The following is a 19,555-nucleotide window of genomic DNA, read 5'->3' as shown; positions in this document are numbered from 1 at the left end:
AAGTAGCTTAGGGAAATTTTCTGCAAGTGTTTTTCTCTCTTTTTAAAAACATTTTTGTAGTGAAAAAATTCAAACATATACAGAAGTGGGTAGAAGAGTACAATGAACTCCCATGTATCCATCACACAGCTTCAACCATTATCAACTCATGGCCCATCTTCTTTCATCTATATCCCCAGACTTTCTCCTTCTCATTTTATTTTGAAGTAAATCCCAGACATCATACACTTTATCATTCACAAATATTTCTGTACATGTCCTGAAAAGATAGGGATCTTTTAAAAAATCACACCTAAAAAACTAACAAATCCTTATCATCAACTAGTTGCTTGAAGTGAAGACAGCTTTAAAATTAGAAGATAACAAGCCAGTAGAAATAGAAAAACCTGAAGATAGAAAAAGGGAGGATATTGGTGGAGGATGAAATGAGTAAAGACATTCAGATGCAGGAAAAAAGGAAGGCTGTTACAAGGAAAGATCTCCATAGGTAGACACAAAATCTTCCAAACCATCACATTTCACATTTCCACTCTGTGAACGTCCAAATTGAAAACAATTGCTTGTCCCCCTTAACACAGCCACTGCCACCATCAGCTGAGGGAGAATCTGCAACTCACATCTCCCTCATCCCTCTAAGTAATAAAAATATGGAAGGCAGGAGGCCTAGGGAAAGACTAAGAGAATAGAAGAAGTCCTTCAAGTCTGGCACGGTTGCTCATGCCTATAATCCCAGTGATTTGGGTGGCTGAGGTGGGAGGATCACTTGAGCCTAACCTAGGAAACAGGGTGAGAGCCCCTCTACAAAACTAAAAATAAAAAAATTTAGCTGGGCACTGTGGCAGCTGCCTGTAGTCCCAGCTACATGGGAAGCTGAGGTGGGAGGACTGCTTGAACCCAGGAGTTCAAGGTTACAGAGAGTCAGTCATGATGCCACCACTGCACTCTACGCTGGGACAACAGAATGAAATACAGTCTACAAAGAAAAAAAGAAAAAGGAAAAGGTATTCATGGAGCACATCTTGTCACCATTATCTTCAAGGAACTTTACAAAACTCTGCTGACTCAGTCCTTGGACCCACTTTTTATTTCAGGAACTGTCAATCTACTAGCAAAAAAAATGTATCTTTTCTACAGACTTCTGAGTAACAATGTATTCCTCTGAACTGAAAATAAATATTATGTTTCTTTAATTCCCTCCCTCCCCTTATCTTCTGGTAGGCATGGTTCTGTCAATAATTACACAACTCTTAAAGCAACAAGGCTCATGTTAGAAAGGCTTACTCACCTTGAGAGCTGCTGCATGGTGAGACATAGTCCTGCCTACCCGCTTATCACTGCTGTACTGCTGGATATCCGCAATCCACTCCTCACACTGGGCCATTATCTCAACTCTTTTCAAGTAAAAATGTTTGTGTATTACCTTGAGAAAAAGTAAGCAGGAGAACAAGCAGTGTTTACAGTCAAATTTAAAAGACACAGTAAATGAAATTACAAGGAAATAAAATGTATTATAAATACATTTAAATAAATATATGTATACTATACATTTAAATTAGTATTTAGAATATCATTACAAATACATTTAAAGAAATAAATATACAGACATTGCAATGTTTTTCTCTCCATAAAACTCAATTTAATCAACTCTACAATATTAGCAGGGAAAAATCAAGCTCATTATTTGAGATGACATGTGTTGAAATACATATATATGAAATTTATGGCCTGGTGTGGTGGCTCATGCCTATAATCCCAGCATTTTGGGAGGTCGAGGCAGGCAGATCACAAGGTCAGGAGTTCGAGACCAGCCTGGCCAATATGGTGAAACTAAAAGTACAAAAATTAGCCAGGCATGGTGGCGGGCACCTGTATTGCCAGCTACTTGGTAGGCTAAGGCAGGAGACTCGCTTGAACCCAGGAGGCAGAGGTTGCAGTGAGCCGAGATCCCATCACTGCACTCCGGCCTGGGCGACAGAGCAAGACTCGAGGGGAGGGGAGGGGAGGGCAGGGGAGGGGAGGGGAGGGGAGGGCAGGGGAGGGGAGGGGAGGGGAGGGGAGAGATTTATAGCAGAAAAGAGTGTACAATCCCAGTCAGACACTTGGAAAATTAATCCTGTTCAGAGACCACAAGACACATATGATACAATATATTCAGAAGGCAAATGCAAATAAATAAGTAACCAGGAGAAAAAGATTTTAAAAGATAACTCAAAGAACACCTAGATAAGTATATTCTAAATGCCAAAGGCATTCACACAGAAATCCCCAGAAATGGATCCCCCAGAAATGGCACTATTCTTACTTGCTTAATTGTATCTTCTGTTTAATTTATAGATAGGATTTTATTTTAGGAAGTTAAATTTCCTTATTATTACTGTGGTTTACATTGGCGATTTTTAAATTCTATCTTTGAATTCTATCTTTGAAAAACTGAGTAAAATTTCTACTAACATATAGTAGTTAAGAGTCTATTTCTGACAAATTCAAACTAGAAAACAATTATCAATTTGGAAACATTACTCTGTATTCTGGTTGAGCATTGCCCAGGGAGCATGTCTGCCCTAAAGAACAGACAATCAAACCTACAAAGGGGAAAATCACTAGAAAGCTCTGGGAATGAATGTCAAACACCAATACGATCCCACCACATTTAATAGTTATTGGGTTTGAAGCCTCTGGGATACAGAAGTATGACACAGCTTTAAATGAAGAACAGTGATAACAAAATCAGATGGGAGGTGAATGTACCAGAAAAATATATTTTAAAGAACAACAATAAACAAAAACAAAAAGCCCAGGGCATTCAAAGAGTAGTGAGTGGCATTTGATTAGGAAAACTGGGAAAGCATACATGGCCAAGGAGTGGCGCCTTTAATGCAAGCTAGGTTCTAAAGACTGAGAAAGATGAATTGTCTCAAATGATACATATTTGCTTTCTGTAAACGTCATCCCCTTCTCTGAGTTCCCTGTGTTTATCCTTCCTGAAAAAAATGATATGCATAAAACAAATTACTTTTTTTTTTTTTTTTTTTTGAGACACAGTCTCACTCTGCTGCCCAGGTTTGAGTGTAGTGGTGCGATCTTTGCAAAAGTAACGTATCCAACTTTGTCATTCAAAGGACACTGGAATATAAATTTACTCAGTAACAGCAAAAGCCAAAGAAAAAGAAATATTCATCAGTGCCATCTGATGAAGAAGAAGGCTTCATAGTATTCATGCAGAATATCTGGATAGTTATATTGAAGATCAATTTTATGTCAGGTAAATATGCCAATTTTTTCTCTAAAATGTTAACTTTCCAGCACAATTTAAGAAATTAATGATCAAGTGAAACAATTTTAAGAAAGAAAAATGTTTCTGGACACAACTACAGCAAGTTGTGATGCTAAAGTAATTTGATATGGCAGGTGAAAAGTATAATTGTATTTAGGCACACTATGGAGAGACAACTAATCATAGGCAAAGAGTTACACACACACACACAGAGCAACATTTCAGGATGAAGTGAAAAAAACCACTTCAGTGTATTAATACAGGTTTTGGAAACTCATATCATCCAATTTTTTCCTAAAGAAAAGGAAATGTGGCCAGGCGCAGTGGCTCACACCTGTAATTCCAACACTCTGGAAGGCCAAGGCGGGTGGATCACCTGAGGTCAGGCATTCGAGACTAGCCTGGTCAACATGGTGAAACCTGGTCCCTACTAAAAAATACAAAAAGATTAGCCAGTTGTGGTGGGGTGTGCATACAGTCCCAGCTATTTGGGAGGCTGAGGCACGAGAATCACTTGAACCGGGGAGGTGGAGGGTGCAGTGAGCCAAGATTCCGCCACTGTATTCCAGCATGGGCAACAGAGCAAAGCCTAGTCTCAAAAAAAAAAAAAAAAAAGAAAAAAAAAGAAATGGCATTCGCCTTATATATACACATTAGTATAAGGGCAAAATTTCTATTTGCAAGACAAATTTAGAAACCATCTTCAATAAAAAACAGTTTTATGAGAAATATTTCGGAAACATATTTGGAGAGTTTGCCAGTAGAATGGTAACTAATAAAAATAAAGACTAGGCCGGGAGCGGTGGCTCACGCTTGTAAATCCCAGCACTTTGGGAGGCCAAGGCAGGTGGATCACCTGAGGTCAGGAGTTGGAGATCAGCCTGGCCAACATGGTGACACCCCGTCTCTACTAAAACTACAAAAATATTAGCCAGGCATGGTGGCACCTGCCTGTAATCCCAGCTAATTGGGAGGCTGAAGCAGGAGAATCGCTTGAACTTGGGAGGTGGAGGTTGCAGTGAGCCAAGATCATGCCATTGCACCTGGGCGATGAGAACGAAACAGGATGGGACAGGAGGAAAGTAAAGCAGAGGAGAGGGAGACGGAGAGGGAGAGGAGAGGAAGAGAAGAGGAAAACGAAAGGAAAGGAAAAAAGTTCTCAAAAATTTAGTCAGATGTCGTTTAGAATACAGATGGTTTTATACTTCATCTGTACTATCTACTACCATTTTTTTTTTTCTGAGACTGTCACCTAGGCTGGAGTGCAGTGATGTGAATATAGCTTACTGCAGCCTCAAACTCATGGGCTCAGGCAAACCTCCTGCCTTAGCCTACTGAGTATCTAAGACTACAGGTGCCACCATGCCCAGTTAAATTTTTTTAACTTTTTGCAGAGATGGGGTCTTGCTATATTGTCCAGACTTATTAATGATCTTTGGGATTAACCCTAAAACCTACAGATTCATATACTAGATACATATAAAAGCAAATATAATACTTACAAACTATATTATAAAATGTGGTTTTTTTTGTTCTTTTTTTTTTGAGATGGAGTCTTGTTCTGCTGTCTCCCAGGCTGCAGTGCAGTGATGCAATCTCAGCTCACTGCAACTTCCGCCTCCCAGGTTCAACCTCATCCCCCAAGTAACTGAGATTACAGGCGCCTGCCACCAAGCCTGGCTAATTTTTCTTTTTCTTTAAGTAGAAACGGGTTTTCGCCATATTGGCCAGGCTGGTCTCAAACTCCTCACCTCAAGTGACCCACCTACCTTGACCTCCCGAAGTGCTGAGATTACAGGCATGAGCCACCGTGCCCAGGCTATATTGTAAAATGTCTTTAACAAAGTATTTCACTAATTTTATTGAACACATACCTCTTTAAAACATGGCGAAGGGTTTCTGATTTGTTCTAGCATTGCCCACTTAACTGTTGCTTGTCGAATGTTTCCATCATATTCTCGAGAACTCTGTGTGCCACTGGGAGTGCCTCTAGATCGTTCGTATCCCGGTTCATTAAAATAAGGCTCAGCTACTAATATAAGGGACTGGACAGACACCAACACCTAAAGAATAAAGGAAAAGAACAGCTATGATGGGACATTTTTACTATGGGTTAACTGATATCCTGCTCTATCCACAAAGACTCTTCTTTAATATGTGTTTCCACAAATTTCTATCACAATAAAACCAATGTTTATGATTATAACCTGAAACATTTCATTATAAAAGCAAAATAAAATTAGGCACGATACAGCCATAAGTAACACTTATACATCTGTTTTTACTCTTGAATTCTTGAATAATAATAGATATGAAGAACCTATAAAAAATTTTTGTTTGTAAACAACTCATACCAACATTCTGCTCAAACTATTCTTAAGGAGCATAAAGCCAGCCATGCACTTTTTTTTTTTTTTTTTTTTTTTTTTTTAAATAAGACTGAGTTTCACTCGTCACCCAGGCTGGAGTGTAATGGCATGACCTTGGCTCCCTGCAACCTCCGCCTCCTAGATCAAGCGATTCTCCTGTCTCAGCCTCCCGAGTAGCTGGGATTACAGGTGCCTGCCACCACGCCCGACTAATTTTTGTATTTTTAGTAGAGACGGGGTTTCATCATGTTGGCCAGGCTGGTTTTGAACTCCTGACTTCAGGTGATCTGCCTGCCTCGGCCTCCCAAAGTGCTGGGATTACAGGCATCAGCCACCGTGTCCAGTCTAGCCATGCACTCTTTAACAATACTCACTTAGAAAAAAACTGCCTGAGACCATTTTAAATTTTTATTCCAAGGAAAATTAACTGCTACGGTATCACAAAAACCTTATTAGAAATTCTTATTTTATTTTATTTCTTTGAGATGGAGTCTTGCTCTGTTGCCCAGGCTGCAGTGCAATGGTACAATCTTGGTTCACTGCATCCTCCATCTCCTGGGTTCAAGCAATTCTCTTTCCTCAGCCTCTCAAGTAGCTGGGACTATAGGCGTGCATCGTCACCAAGCCCGGCTAATTTTTTTTTGAATTTTTAGTAGAGATGGGGTTTTGCCATGTCGGCCAGGCTGGTCTCAAACTTCTGACCTCAGGTGATCTGCCCACCTTGGCCTCCCAAAGTGCTGGGATTACAGGCGTGAGCCATCGCACCCAGCCAGAAATTCTGATTGACGAGATGGTCTTATGGTTCTAAGACCACTTCCAACCCACCACTTATTTACCAGAAGGCTTGTTTCTCCAGATGTAACATATATTAACAGAGGTGATTTCTAGCTAATACAGTATTTCTAGTTAATAGATCTACAGAAGTCAATAAAGTAACATCTTTGAAGGCAGAAAAACATCAGATATTATCTACCCAATTCATAAATGAAAAAGAACAGCAATTACACTTTGTTAGGCACAATGATTAAACAGTCCCATGGATATGCATCTTATAAGTCAAAGTTAAAGAGAACTTTAAAAATGAGTACTCAAAAGTAATATATTTGACCCAAAACAGAAAGGGTTAAATATGACCTGAAGTGACCATACTGATGCCAAGGTCAACTATGGGAAAATTTTTAATTCATATTATTTCTGAGACAAAGATCTCATATTTTTAATTTTTATTTATTTATTTATTTTTTTGAGACAGTGTCTTGCTTTGTTGCTCAGGTTGGAGTGTAGTGGTGCGATCTCAGCTCACTGCAACCTCTGCCTCCCGGGTTCAAGCAATTCTCCTGCCTCAGCCTCCCGAGTAGCTGGTGTTACAGGTGCCTGTGACCCCATCCCACTAATTTTTTTATTTTTAGTAGAGATGGGTTTCTCCATATTGGCCAGTCTGTTCTTGAACTCCAGGCCTCAAGTGATCTGCCTGCCTTCCAAAGTGCTGAAATTACAGGCATGAGTCACCTCGCCCAGCCAGAGATCTCACATTTACTGACACTTCTGAGATAACTTTCCAAGGCATAGTTGTTAGTTACTGTCCTCTTCCCTCTTAAATAACTGTCCTCTTCTGTTAATATAAGTAGGGTATAATTGCATTTTTGTACAAAAGCACAGAAAGAAATTAAATATCCAATACAAATTTATAAAAAAGGACTCATTTATTTATTTAACCTCATCTCCTTTGATACACAGTATGGTTTTATAGATCTCAGGCAGTTAGAGTAATCTAAAAATTACTTTAGATTCACAGCCTATTTTGTTTAAAACAGCAAAATAAAGCTCACTAAAGGAAGCAAAATATGTTTTGCAGATGCCTATTTGACAGCGAAAGGTGGGAGAAGGGAAAAGATCAGAAAAAAATAACTACCGGCTGGGCGCGTTGGCTAACGCCTGTAATCCTAACACTTTGGGAGGCTGAGGCAGACAAATCACCTGAGATCAGGGGCTCAAGGCCATCCTGGTCAGCATGGTGAAACCCTGTCACTACTAAAACTACAAAAATTAGCCAGGTGTGGTGGTGCGTGTCTGTGATCTCAGCTATTCAGGAGGCTAAGGTGGAAGGATAGCTTGAACCCGAGATGCAGAGGTTGTAGTGAGCCAAGATGGTGCCCAGCCTGGGCCACAGAGTGTGACCCTGTCTCAAAAAAAAAAAAAAGAAAAGAAAAGAAAAGAAAAAGAAAAAAGAAAAAAAAAAATAAAACTACTGTGTACTAAGCTTAGTACCTGGGTGACAAAATAATCTGTATAGCAAACCCTTGTGACGTGAGTTTACCTATGTAACAAACCTGCAGTGGAACCCCTGAACTTAAAACAAAACAAAAGTTAAACAAAAAAGAATGAGGGTTTTGTGTACCAGAAAAAGGGAACAAAAAATTACATCTGAGAAATAAATGTGGCTATAATTTATTGTCTGCTAAGAGAGAAAAATATAAAGTTTGTATTTGATAACAGTAACAACAAAAGATTCATTATCAGAGACCAATACTTCCTGCAATTAAATTCAAAAAATACTTTATGACATGGGTTATCTTACCACTGGGTGGCCCAGCAGACATTACCTTTTTGGAAGAGCATAAATGCCACTTTATTTTTCAATAGTGAACTTAGCTATTTAATAGCGATAATACACATTTTAGGAAATTTCTGGACCCCTGGATTGTCTGAACTGGACAATCATTTTAATGCACACTACATTTTACTAGAGGCAGGAAATAAGCAGAGAAACAGTAAACCCTTGGGATGAAGGATTTCCTCTTTTAAAAAAATCTGATTTTTCAGTATTATAAAATAAAACTTTAGGCTTGAGAAACAGTGTAAAATATTTGAAGTCATAGGGATCACAGTATAGTTATCTGAACATTTAGAACCTATATTTTCATCATCTGTAAAACGGGCATCAGATCTACTTGTGTTACAGGATGAATGAGAGAGTTAAATAAACTTTAAACTACAGAACAAAATCAATTCTGCACTAAAAATAATTTCTATAAGTATATTAGAGGCATGCAAAAAAGCAGCCAGCATGAATTGTCTGATCAACAGAACTTCACTTAAAAAGCTATTTGGATCAAACCAAAAAATAGTATTTATTTTACTTTTACCAGGCTAAAGTGTTTTCTTAGAATCTGAGTCAAAAATCAATTGGTAATTAACATAAAAACATATATTATATATTATATATATACATATATTTACATTGATGTAATAATAATCAGTATTTATTTTCAATCCATAATGTAGGCTCACTGATTTGAGTCAATGTGTTGATATTTTCAGAGTAAAGACTTTTATTGACAGGCCAAATTTACTGTCCCTCTCCTTTTTATTGATTGCTTTTTATTTTTCAGATAGAGTCTCCCTCTGTCACCCAGGCTAGAGTGGAGTGCCGTGATCTCGGCTCAATGCAACCTCCTCCTCCCAGGTTCCAGCGATTCTCCTGCCTCGGCCTCCTACTAGCTGGGATTATAGGCATACAACACCTCGTCTGGCTAATTGTATTTTGTATTTTTAGTAGAGATGGGGGGGTCTCACCATGTTGGTCAAGCTGGTCTCGAACTCCTGACCTCAAATGATCCACCCATCTCAGCCTCCCAAAGTGCTGTGCCAACACATCTGACCCCCTCTCCTTTTTTAGTTTCATGTTAGCATCTGCACAACTATAAGAGGCTCTCATAATCTGTTCAGGAACTGAAATCAAGAAACACAGAAAACAGCGGGCACTGCGCCTGGCCTGGTATTTTTTTTGAAGGGAGTTTTGGCTAAACTCTATTTTTGTTTTATGTCCCAACTTGAGATTTTAGATTCCACATAAGATGAGACTCCACTATGCTAATTTCTCACCTATAAGCTATTTAATATGTATTTCCTAGTAATCTATCTTTTTTTGGGTTTACTATACTCTTGGTCACTAAAAATTTTTAAAAATACTACACAGTTCTTTATTTCTTAAGTGAAAATGTCAGAGAAATTTTGTTTACTTGCAAAAAGCTTGAGGTCTGAGGATTCCACTTCTCTTCTGGTCTTCCATGCCACGTGTTTAAGATGCTTAAACAAACCTGACAAAGGAAAAAAGCGTCAACAGAACTGAAAAAAGAGTGCTTAATAGAAATGCTGCAGAGTATATAAAACTTGAGATATTTTTGTAGGATGCCTGACGAGGTGTAGCCTTTTATCTTGTTTCCAGATGCGTACTCATTACGAGTATTCCGGTTAAATATTGAAAAGTTATATGCTGTAGTTTAGTATTTTGTCTTTGTAATTTACAGAAGTTATTGGAGAAAATAAACTTGTTTCATTTTGAAAAAAAAAAAGAGAGAGAGAAAAAAGAGTGCTTAAAAACAAACTGTCCTAATGAGAAGTAAAAACATAATGCTATCATGTCAAAATATCTCAGTTTTATATGTCTCCAGACAAAACCCTAAGGGTTGGTCTGTTAAAACAAATTGGCATCTTCAGATGTGATTCAAATTTGTGTGGCATTATAACTTTTTCATAATGCAAAACGGACCAGCACCCATTATATGTCAACACAAATAACATTTTAATGAAAACTAAATTATTTTAAAAGCAAAATATTTTAAATTAGCACATAGTTGTACATATTTATGGGGTACAGTGTGATATTTCAATATGTGTATACGATGTGTAATGATCAAAATAGGGTAATTATTGTATCCATCACCTCAAACCTCTCAGTGTTGGTAACATTCAACATCCTCTCTTCTAGCTGTTTGACAAAATACAATTTTTATTTACTATAGTCACCCTACTGTGCTATACAATAGCAGAACCTATTCCTCCTATCTAGCTGTAATTGTGTATCCATTAACCAACCTCTCCCTACTCCCTCCTCTGTACCTTTCCCTCCCAGCCTTTAGTACCACTATTCTACTCTCCACGTTGATTGAGATGAATTTTTTTAGCTTCTACATGAGTGAGAACATGCAGTATTTATCCTTCAATGCTTGATGTATTTCACTTAACATAATGTCCCGCCAGGGACTATGTTGCTATGAAAGGAAGGATCTCATCCTTTTCATGGCTGAATAGTATTCCACTGTGTATAAATAACCATGTTTTATTTATCCATTCACCTGTTGATGGCCGCTAAGTTGATTCTGTATCTTGGCTATTCTGTACAGTGCTGCAATAAATAGCAGTGCAAATATCTCTTCAAGCTTCTGATTTCTTTCCCTTGGATGTATTTTCAGTAGTGGGACTGATAGATCATATGCTAGTTCTATTTTTACTAAAATAACTATTTTTAGTAAAGAAAAGTGGTACTATTTCATATTTTTGTATATTTCTTTCTAAATTCTGAAAATGCAAAACAGCTTAACAGAAAAGACTTTGATTTAATTATCTGCCTCTACATTCAACTAGTTGCAATATACTCCTTTGATTCAAGTATATGGATCAAATCTAGCCTCACACAAACAGACCCCCTAAAAGAGTATTCAGGCTTCCCAGGGTTCCTCAAAATATAAAGATAACATTAGATACTTATTCACTTAGCAGGGAGAGAACTGGTGACACTTAATCTGACCTGTAACTACTCTTGTAATAAAAATAAAACTGGGCCATATCACATGTGTTCTTCTGGCATATACTCTATCAACATAAAATATACTCATCAGATTTTGTAAATTTTTAACAATTTTATATAATGGCCAACAGATTTGGGTAACAGGTGGATAGGTGGTTCTTTTTTTTTTTTTTTTTTTTTTTTTAAAGACAGAGTTTTGCTCCTGTAGCCCAGGCTGGAGTGCAATGGCGCAATCTGGGCTCAGTGCAACCTCCGCCTCCTGGGTTCAAGCACTTCTCCTCCCTCAGCCTCCTGAGTAGCTGAGATTACAGGCATGTGCCACCACACCCAGCTAATTTTCTATTTTTAGTAGAGACAGGGTTTCTCCATATTGGTCAGGCTGGTCTCAAACTCCTGACCTCAGGTGATCCACCTGCCTCAGCCTCCCAAAATGCTGGGATTACAGGCGTGAGCTACCAAGCCCGGCATAGGTGGTTCTTTAAATGCAGAAAGGTCTGTCTCCTTACTACTCTTTCAATGCTCTGTGAAAGCAAGAATGCAAAATACGTTAATTCATTCAACAGGTAGTTGATTAATAATTTAAAAAGAGTTGTATCTGTAAAGTTTTGTGTATTATTCAAAGTGCTGTCATACATATACCATTTGACCTTTAGCGCAAGCTTGTGCAACCTGCAGGCCACATGCAGCCCAGGATGGCTTTGAATGCAGCCCAAAACAAAATTGTCAAGTTTTAAAAAATATTATGAGATGTTTTGGCTATTTTTTTTTTTAAAGCTCATTAGCTATATTGTTTGTGTTAAAGAATTTTCGTGTGGCCCAAGACAATTATTCTTCTTCCAAAGTGGCCCAGGGAAGCCAAAACATTGGACAGCCCTGCTTTAGAGCATTCTTGGGACTAACAATGGCAGATATGTATCCTCATACCTAACTGTAGATACAGGACCTAAGGTTAAATGCTAACAGTGTGTAAACTTGAAAAATAAGTCCACAATTGTGTGTACCATGGAACACATAGGTAAGTATGATGGTAAAAGACTATTAATTTAAGACTCCCAAGCCCTGACCCTCTTCTCTATGCAATGAAGCCTTGAGAATTATTTTCTTAAATACATCTTAATATTTTACACTTACACTCTATTCAAGTTACAGTGTCTCAAGTAAAGTCAACGTTGCTATTTCTTCTTCCCTACTCACTTATAGAAAACCTGTTGTTTGTTCTTCCAAAGAAAGTTCTGCCTCTGGTCAAATCTTTTGCAACAAACCCAAAACACTAATTTTCATGATTTGAGCTAATGATAATTTGCAACCACATATCTGAGGCAGGCTGTACCTTTTGAAATTCTTCTCTTCTAGATTTTAAAACACTGAATACTCAGCAAAGAATTTACCACTGAAATTCCATCAAAGTATCCAAAATACCTCTGAAAAAAGAGATTATCTCCTAAATCTAATTTTAAAAGGTTTATGGTCATACGAGATGATTTTTATCTTTTGGTCAGCTTTTTTGTAAATGGGAATGCATCTTCCTACTTTTAATACAAGAAAATGTAAAAACACTTGAATATAAGGTACACCTTAAAATAAGTTCATAATAGTGTGTATCATAGAACTTTACGTTAAGTCCCTGAGTAACTTCTTAAGACTGTAAGTGCTTCTTAACACTTAACTGTTTCTGCTCTTTTCAGTTTCTTCTCTTCTATTCCTTAAGCTAATCTGGATGTAGGGAAGAGAAGTACAAAGAAACCCATGCTCTCTTAGAAAGCAGGTAACTAAAGCAAAATTTTTCTTCAAATTACAAAGAACCTTTGTATACAAACATTGGCATTTGAAACAAAAGACTGCAATTAAATTACCTTGCCATCATTATAAAGGTTTGGATTGAATCGCACGCTATGACCGCCAGTTGTCTCTAGATTCACAAGAGGGGGTGAACTGGGATAATCTTGAGGAAAATACACATCAAACTCAAAGCAGCCATTTGCGTAAGGGGTGTCCGCTGGACCAGTTATTAGAACCTGGATATATATAAACATACAGAAGCCTATGTTAATATTCCTAAACATTGATATTTAGAAAAATACAATCCAACATGAAATAAGAACAATCTTCGTTTTTGGAGATGGAGTCCCACTCTGTCACCCAGGCTGGAGGGCAGTGGCACGATCTCAGCTCACTGCAACCTCCACCTCCTGAGTTCAAGCAATTCTCCTGCCTCAGCCTCCTGAATAGCTGGGATCACAGGCACCTGCCAACATGCCTGGTTAATTTTTGTATTTTTAGTAGAGATAGGTTTCCCCCTGTTGTCCAGGCTAGTCTCAAACTCCCAGCCTCAAGTGATCCGTTTGCCTCAGCCTCCCTAAGCGCTGGGATTACAGGCTTGAGCCACTGTGCCCAGCCGAAATAAGAACAGTTTTCTTTTTTTTGTTGAGACAATCTCACTCTGTGGCCCAGGCTGGAGTCCAGCAGTGTGATTTCAGCTCATTACAACCTCCACCTCCCAGGGTTCAAGCAATTCTCCTGCCTCAGCCTCCTGAGTAGCTGGGATTACAGGCACACACTACCACGCCCAGCTAATTTTTGTATTTTTAGTAGAGATGAGGTTTTACCATATCAGCCAGGCTGTTCTTAAACTCCCGACCTCAACTGATCTGCCCACCTTGGCCTCCCAAAATGCCAGGATTACAGGCATGAGCCAGCATACCCTTTTTCTTTTCTTTTTGTTTGAGATGGAGTCTCACTCTGCCGCCCAGGCTGGAGTGCAGTGGTAAGATCTCAGCTCACTGCAACCTCCGCCTCCCAGGTTCAAGTGATTCCCCAGACTCAGCCTGCCAACTACTGGGATTACAGGTGCCTGCCATCACACCCAGCTAATTTTTGTACTTTTAGTAGAGACGGGGTTTCACCATGTTGGCCAGGCTGGTCTGGAACTCCTGACCTCAAGAGATCTGCCTACCTCGGCCTCCCAAAGTGCTGGGATTACAGGCATAAGCCTATCCAAAAAATCAAAAGGAGCAAGCAAATAAATAAAACTTTCTACAAGTCAATGAGCCAATAGTTTTAGCTGTGTATCTATGGAAGACAGAATGCTTAACCATGAATTAAATCATAAATATAAAGAAAAAGAAAATTTTCTTTTTCAGGTTAAATGTTAAACATTTTCTTGATGCAGCAGACTCTTGGAATTTAAGGCCAGATTATCATGTGTTAAACATAAAAGTAGCGATTATATATTATTGTATTACCCGCAATTCACAGATCTTAGGAATTTAAAAAAACATAAATTTCCTAGAAAAGAAAGAAAATGATTAAGTTTTGAAGAGTGACACTACAAAACAGGAGAGAAGTATCTTGGACGACAAAACGGAAATCCTGTAACATTTTTTAACTGATCAGCATTAAATCCTTTGATACTGTGACCAGCTTCATACAATCTTTGCTCAAGGATGATGGCTCTTTTGATATTTTCTAAATTTTTATTTTCAACAGCAGTGTGATCCACACACTCTGAACTAACATTAGAAAAGGGCTCTTTATGGAGGCTGCAGTGAGCTGTGATCACATCACTGTACTACATACAGCTTGGGCAACAGTGAGACCCTGTCACCAAAACAAAAGGAGTGGGGTGGGGGGACTCCTTTCACTGCAGTTTAAAATGGTCACCAAAATTTCTAGTGTTTTGTATAATTTATTTGTATAATATTTCTAGTTTTGTATAAATATTTGAGTAATCAGATGAGCCAAGGAGATAAGGGAGAATGCTTCGTTATCATTATTTTTTACCTTCATGATGTCAAGTCGCTCCTCATCACAGCGTACAAACACACTAGAGGATGAAGACAGAGGCAGTGAGGTTGAAAGTGTCACAGCTTCCTGGGCAAGGCGGCGAGCTCTGGCAGCACTGTTCGCATCATTAGCATTTTTCACCTGAGACATGTAGTGGTAATTGACTTTAAATCCCAATTTCCCATCTTCATCTTCAGAAACCATTTCAAATGTATCTAAAAGGAGAAGAAAAAATAAAACCAGAACTGGAAAAAACTGTTATAATGACAAAAATCACAAATAATCACTAGTCCTTCTCTCACCCAACTGGAGAGAACTTCCAACCATGGAAGAATAGCAGAAGTGTAAATGTTTACATAACACCTATATATTAGCACTGCCAGATGGATTAGCACTGCCAGATGGATGGACTGTTGTCTTTCACATGCTACAGGGATACATTTTAAATTTTATAAAAAACAATCTACCAGATGCAAGAAATGGGCCCATTACTATGCCCAGTGGAAAATTTTTATATCATGTAGAGGACAGGGTCTATTAACTCAAAGATTTTTTTTTAAATGATTCAATCAAAGACAATGGCTACTTGATAAAACATGCACAGCCTATTTTAATCAATAATTTCTCCTCTGTTAATTCGTCCTATAGAATCCTGGATATGCACAAATATTTACAGGTAATGACAGCCATTGAGATGTTGCATATGATATTTAAAAACTAGAAACAACCTAAAGCTCCACTTACTGGTTAAACAAATGGCAGCCAATCATATTATGGAATATTAGGCAGTTAGTAAGTATCAAGTTGTAAAAGAATGATACTAGAAAATATTTGATACATATGGTTGAAAATGCAGTTTCTTAAAAGAGCATCAACTGAAAACTTGTATGTTTTCCGACATATTTTGAAAGCCAATGGGGAGCAAACTTGATTATGTTTAAAGTCACATACTTGGAGAGTTTATGATTTTATGTAGTATGAGAGAACTCTTCTAGCTAGCTAACATTAATGAAGAGCTCTGGACATACGATTCTAAATTTCTGACAGGTAGTAACTTTAAACCAGAATCTCTCACACATAAGGATCCATAAACACATTCGTGTTCATGAAATGAAACTTTCCGGATTGAAAGAACTAGTTAAAGAATTTGTAGACATGAAATGTGACTAAACGCTTTCAAGTAAAAAACAATGCCACATATTTTTAAAAGCCATTAGCTGACATATTTTTGATGACCTAGGAAGCGGAATGAAATCTAAAGCCCAATAAAATATTTATGTTCAACAGAAACACACATACACAAACATATGTCTGCAAATTCTTTTCTGACCCTCTTCCCCTCCCCTTGAGTGTTGGCTGGACTTAGTGAGTGATGGTGTACACTTTCTAAGACAAGGTCATAACAGGCACTATGGCTTTTTCTGAATTCCTGACCTATGTAAAGAGTGAGATAATAAAGGTCAGATTTTTTTTTTTTTGAGACGGAGTCTTGCTCTGTCACCCAGACTGGAATGTCTCGGCTCACTGCAACCTCCACCTCCCGGATTCAAATGATTCTCCTGCCTCAGCTTCCTGAGTAGCTGGGATTACAGGCACCTGCCACCACACCCAGCTAATTTTTGTATTTTTAATAGAGATGGGGTTTCACCAGAGGAAAAACATTTTCTGCCTGCTTTGTAGACACTTGGCTTTGATTTCAGTTTTTCTTTTTTTTTTTTCTTTTTTTTGAGACGGAGTCTCACTCTGTCGCAAGGGCTGGAGTGCAGTGGCCGGATCTCAGCTCACTGCAAGCTCCGCCTCCCGGGTTCACGCCATTCTCCTGCCTCAGCCTCCTGAGTAGCTGGGACTACAGGCGCCCGCCACCTCACCCGGCTAGTTTTTTGTATTTTTTAGTAGAGACGGGGTTTCGCAGTGTTAGCCAGGATGGTCTCGATCTCCTGACCTCGTGATCCGCCCGTCTCGGCCTCCCAAAGTGCTGGGATTACAGGCTTGAGCCACCGCGCCCGGCCTGATTTCATTTTTTCTAGGCTATTACAGTCCTATTGAAGTCACAGTTTATAACTAAAAATATAGACATAAATTCAAGAGACAAAGATGATAAAAAATGTTGACATGTATGAAGTAAAATTCGTGTTACAAGCAATTTTTAAAATCTTTAATTTGCTAAAACACATTTCAAAAGCACTGTTAAAAAATGGAAAGTGAGATCTTGAGCAAATCAAAAACTTCATCTTACCAAACTGTAATTTCTTCATAACAGCCACATACTTTTCTTCAAGTGACTTTAATACCGACAAAGGTTTGGGTTTCATAGCCACCTTCTTGGAGTATTCACCTAGTTTTTTTTCTGTTATTTAATATTTCAAGATAAATAACGTTAAGTATGCATTTAAAATAATAAAACTAAAAACAATTCACCTCTAGAGTTCAAATTTTGAATTCCAAAAAATTGTCAACTTCTTCCCAATTGTCTTATTACAACCACTCTGAGAATAACAAATTTCTATTTCATAAACGTAATAAAGCAAACAACATAATCATCTTTATGAAAAGCAGAAATGAAACAATAGATAATTCAGATCACTTTCTTCAGCTAACATAGGAAAATCTCTCCCTCTCCCTCTCCCTCCCCCCGGCTTGGAGTACAGTGGTGCAATCACAGCTAACTGCAACCTCAACTCCCCAGGCTAAGGTAATTCTTCCACTTCAGCCTTCCAGGTAGCTGGGACTACAGGCACATGCCACTATGCCCAGCTAATTTTTCATGTATTTCGTAGACACGGGGTTTCACCATGTTGCCCAAGCTGATCCTGAACTCCTGAGCTCAGGTTATCTACCCACTTAGTCCTCCCAAAGTGCTGGGATAAAGGTATGAGTCACTGTGCTGGCCAAAAATATCAATTTAAGCTAAATTCTCATACATAGTCTTTTTTGCCGCCCAGGCTGGAGTGCAGTGGCCGGATCTCAGCTCACTGCAAGCTCCGCCTCCCGGGTTTACGCCATTCTCCTGCCTCAGCCTCCTGAGTAGCTGGGACTACAGGCGCCCGCCACCTTGCCCGGCTAGTTTTTTTTTTTTTGTATTTTTCAGTAGAGATGGGGTTTCACCGTGTTAGCCAGGATGGTCTCGATCTCCTGACCTCGTGATCCGCCCGTCTCAGCCTCCCAAAGTGCTGGGATTACAGGCTTGAGCCACCGCGCCCGGCCATCTCATACATAGTCTTAATGTACTATTTTCTATCTAATACAAAGGCATTTTTCAATTTCATGAATTTCAGTGGGAAGAAATATTTATGATGTATGTTCTCAGCCTACTAAACTTAGCAATCATATATAGCAGAAATATTTTAAAATTAGACTCTACATGACTGAAATCAGATAAAGAACAAAACCTAACAGAGAACAAAATTTTTAGGTAAACGAACTTGCTTTAAAATCATTAACATAAAGCAAAAAGAGAAAGGCAGTTTTCAGTAAGTGAATGAAACATCTTTAAATCAAATGAAAAGTGGCATAATAGGAAAAGTTTTGTACCTTGATTTGCTTGCCGCAAACTGGTGGTGGCTGCATAAACTATCTCAGCAGTCTTTTGGATGTCTGGTACCAAAAGAGTAAGTCCTTCTGGTTCTTGATCAGATGCATCTGGTTTTACTCCTGTTTTAACATTTTCCCTTTTAGATCTGAATTTTTTTTAATATGGAAAGAAATGCAAGGAAAATTAAGATTTTACGACTAAAACACCTCCATAAATCAATAATAGTGGCAGAATATAGAAATGAGTGTGTTTTTGTCACACACATGATCTGTATTAACTTGCTTTTGAAGCCATTGGTTAATAAAGTTATGGGTAGGTTTTCCCTTCTAACATAAAATCAGACAAGAGACAGACATTATACAAATGTCATCCTGTACAAGACCCAGATACCTGATGTCCTTAGAGACACACTTTTAAAAACACACCTAATTATAAATATTCAGAGAGAGAAATCACTTATATACCTAAAATATTTGAGAATTAAAGGACCACAAGCAGTTTTAAAATTTTAATACTATTTGTATTTCACTCAGAATTAAATTTCTAAGGAAAAAAACTATATTTTAGAGTAAAATGTAGGTTCATTACTGGGTGTCTTAATACAATGTGTTTCTATACACTGGATCTTTTAATGAAATACTAGGTTTTAGGGCATATTCATTTTAAAGATATTATTCTGTCATTTCCTATCAGGATCTAAAATGTATCCAATTTCATTTCAAATTGTTATCACAATAGGATGTATTACAGCAAAGTTTAAGTATATAGGACATTAAATTTTTATTTAAATTTTCTAGATAAATGTACTAGTAGTTTAATACAAGAGTCACTGAACACAACTAAACATTATTTCCTTTTCTCTATTCCAACTCTCAGCATGTTATTCACATAATAAACATCTTTACACTACTGCTTAGAACTTTAAAAATCTACATCTTTATAATTCCTTAAATAGATCATTTGAAACAAACTAAAATCATATATAAATAAAAGTGTTAAAAATATTT

At 38.0% G+C, this 19,555-nt stretch overlaps 1 protein-coding gene across 11 annotated transcripts in view; it reads right to left on the bottom strand.

Moving 5' to 3' along the window:
* Positions 1-19,555, bottom strand: part of BIRC6 (baculoviral IAP repeat containing 6) — a 255,673-nt gene that overhangs the window by 6,195 nt on the left and 229,923 nt on the right. For 10 of the 11 annotated variants that reach the window (XM_030920767.1, XM_030920772.1, XM_030920770.1 and 7 more), the window contains 7 exons: positions 18,548-18,693; positions 17,253-17,363; positions 15,014-15,231; positions 13,087-13,248; positions 9,666-9,743; positions 5,149-5,337; positions 1,286-1,420 (listed from right to left, as the gene is read on the bottom strand). In XM_030920767.1, coding sequence (XP_030776627.1) covers positions 1,286-1,420; positions 5,149-5,337; positions 9,666-9,743; positions 13,087-13,248; positions 15,014-15,231; positions 17,253-17,363; positions 18,548-18,693 — 1,039 coding nt within the window. Of the gene's footprint in view, positions 1-1,285; positions 1,421-5,148; positions 5,338-9,665; positions 9,744-13,086; positions 13,249-15,013; positions 15,232-17,252; positions 17,364-18,547; positions 18,694-19,555 lie in introns of those variants that run through there. The other variant, XR_004054254.1, reaches the window with a different exon arrangement.

The sequence above is a fragment of the Rhinopithecus roxellana genome, chromosome 17 (genome assembly GCF_007565055.1).
Source record: "Rhinopithecus roxellana isolate Shanxi Qingling chromosome 17, ASM756505v1, whole genome shotgun sequence".
NCBI classification, from domain to species: domain Eukaryota; kingdom Metazoa; phylum Chordata; class Mammalia; order Primates; family Cercopithecidae; genus Rhinopithecus; species Rhinopithecus roxellana.
The sequence above is the reverse complement of the archived record's forward strand: the minus strand, read 5'-3'. Positions and strand labels throughout refer to the sequence as shown.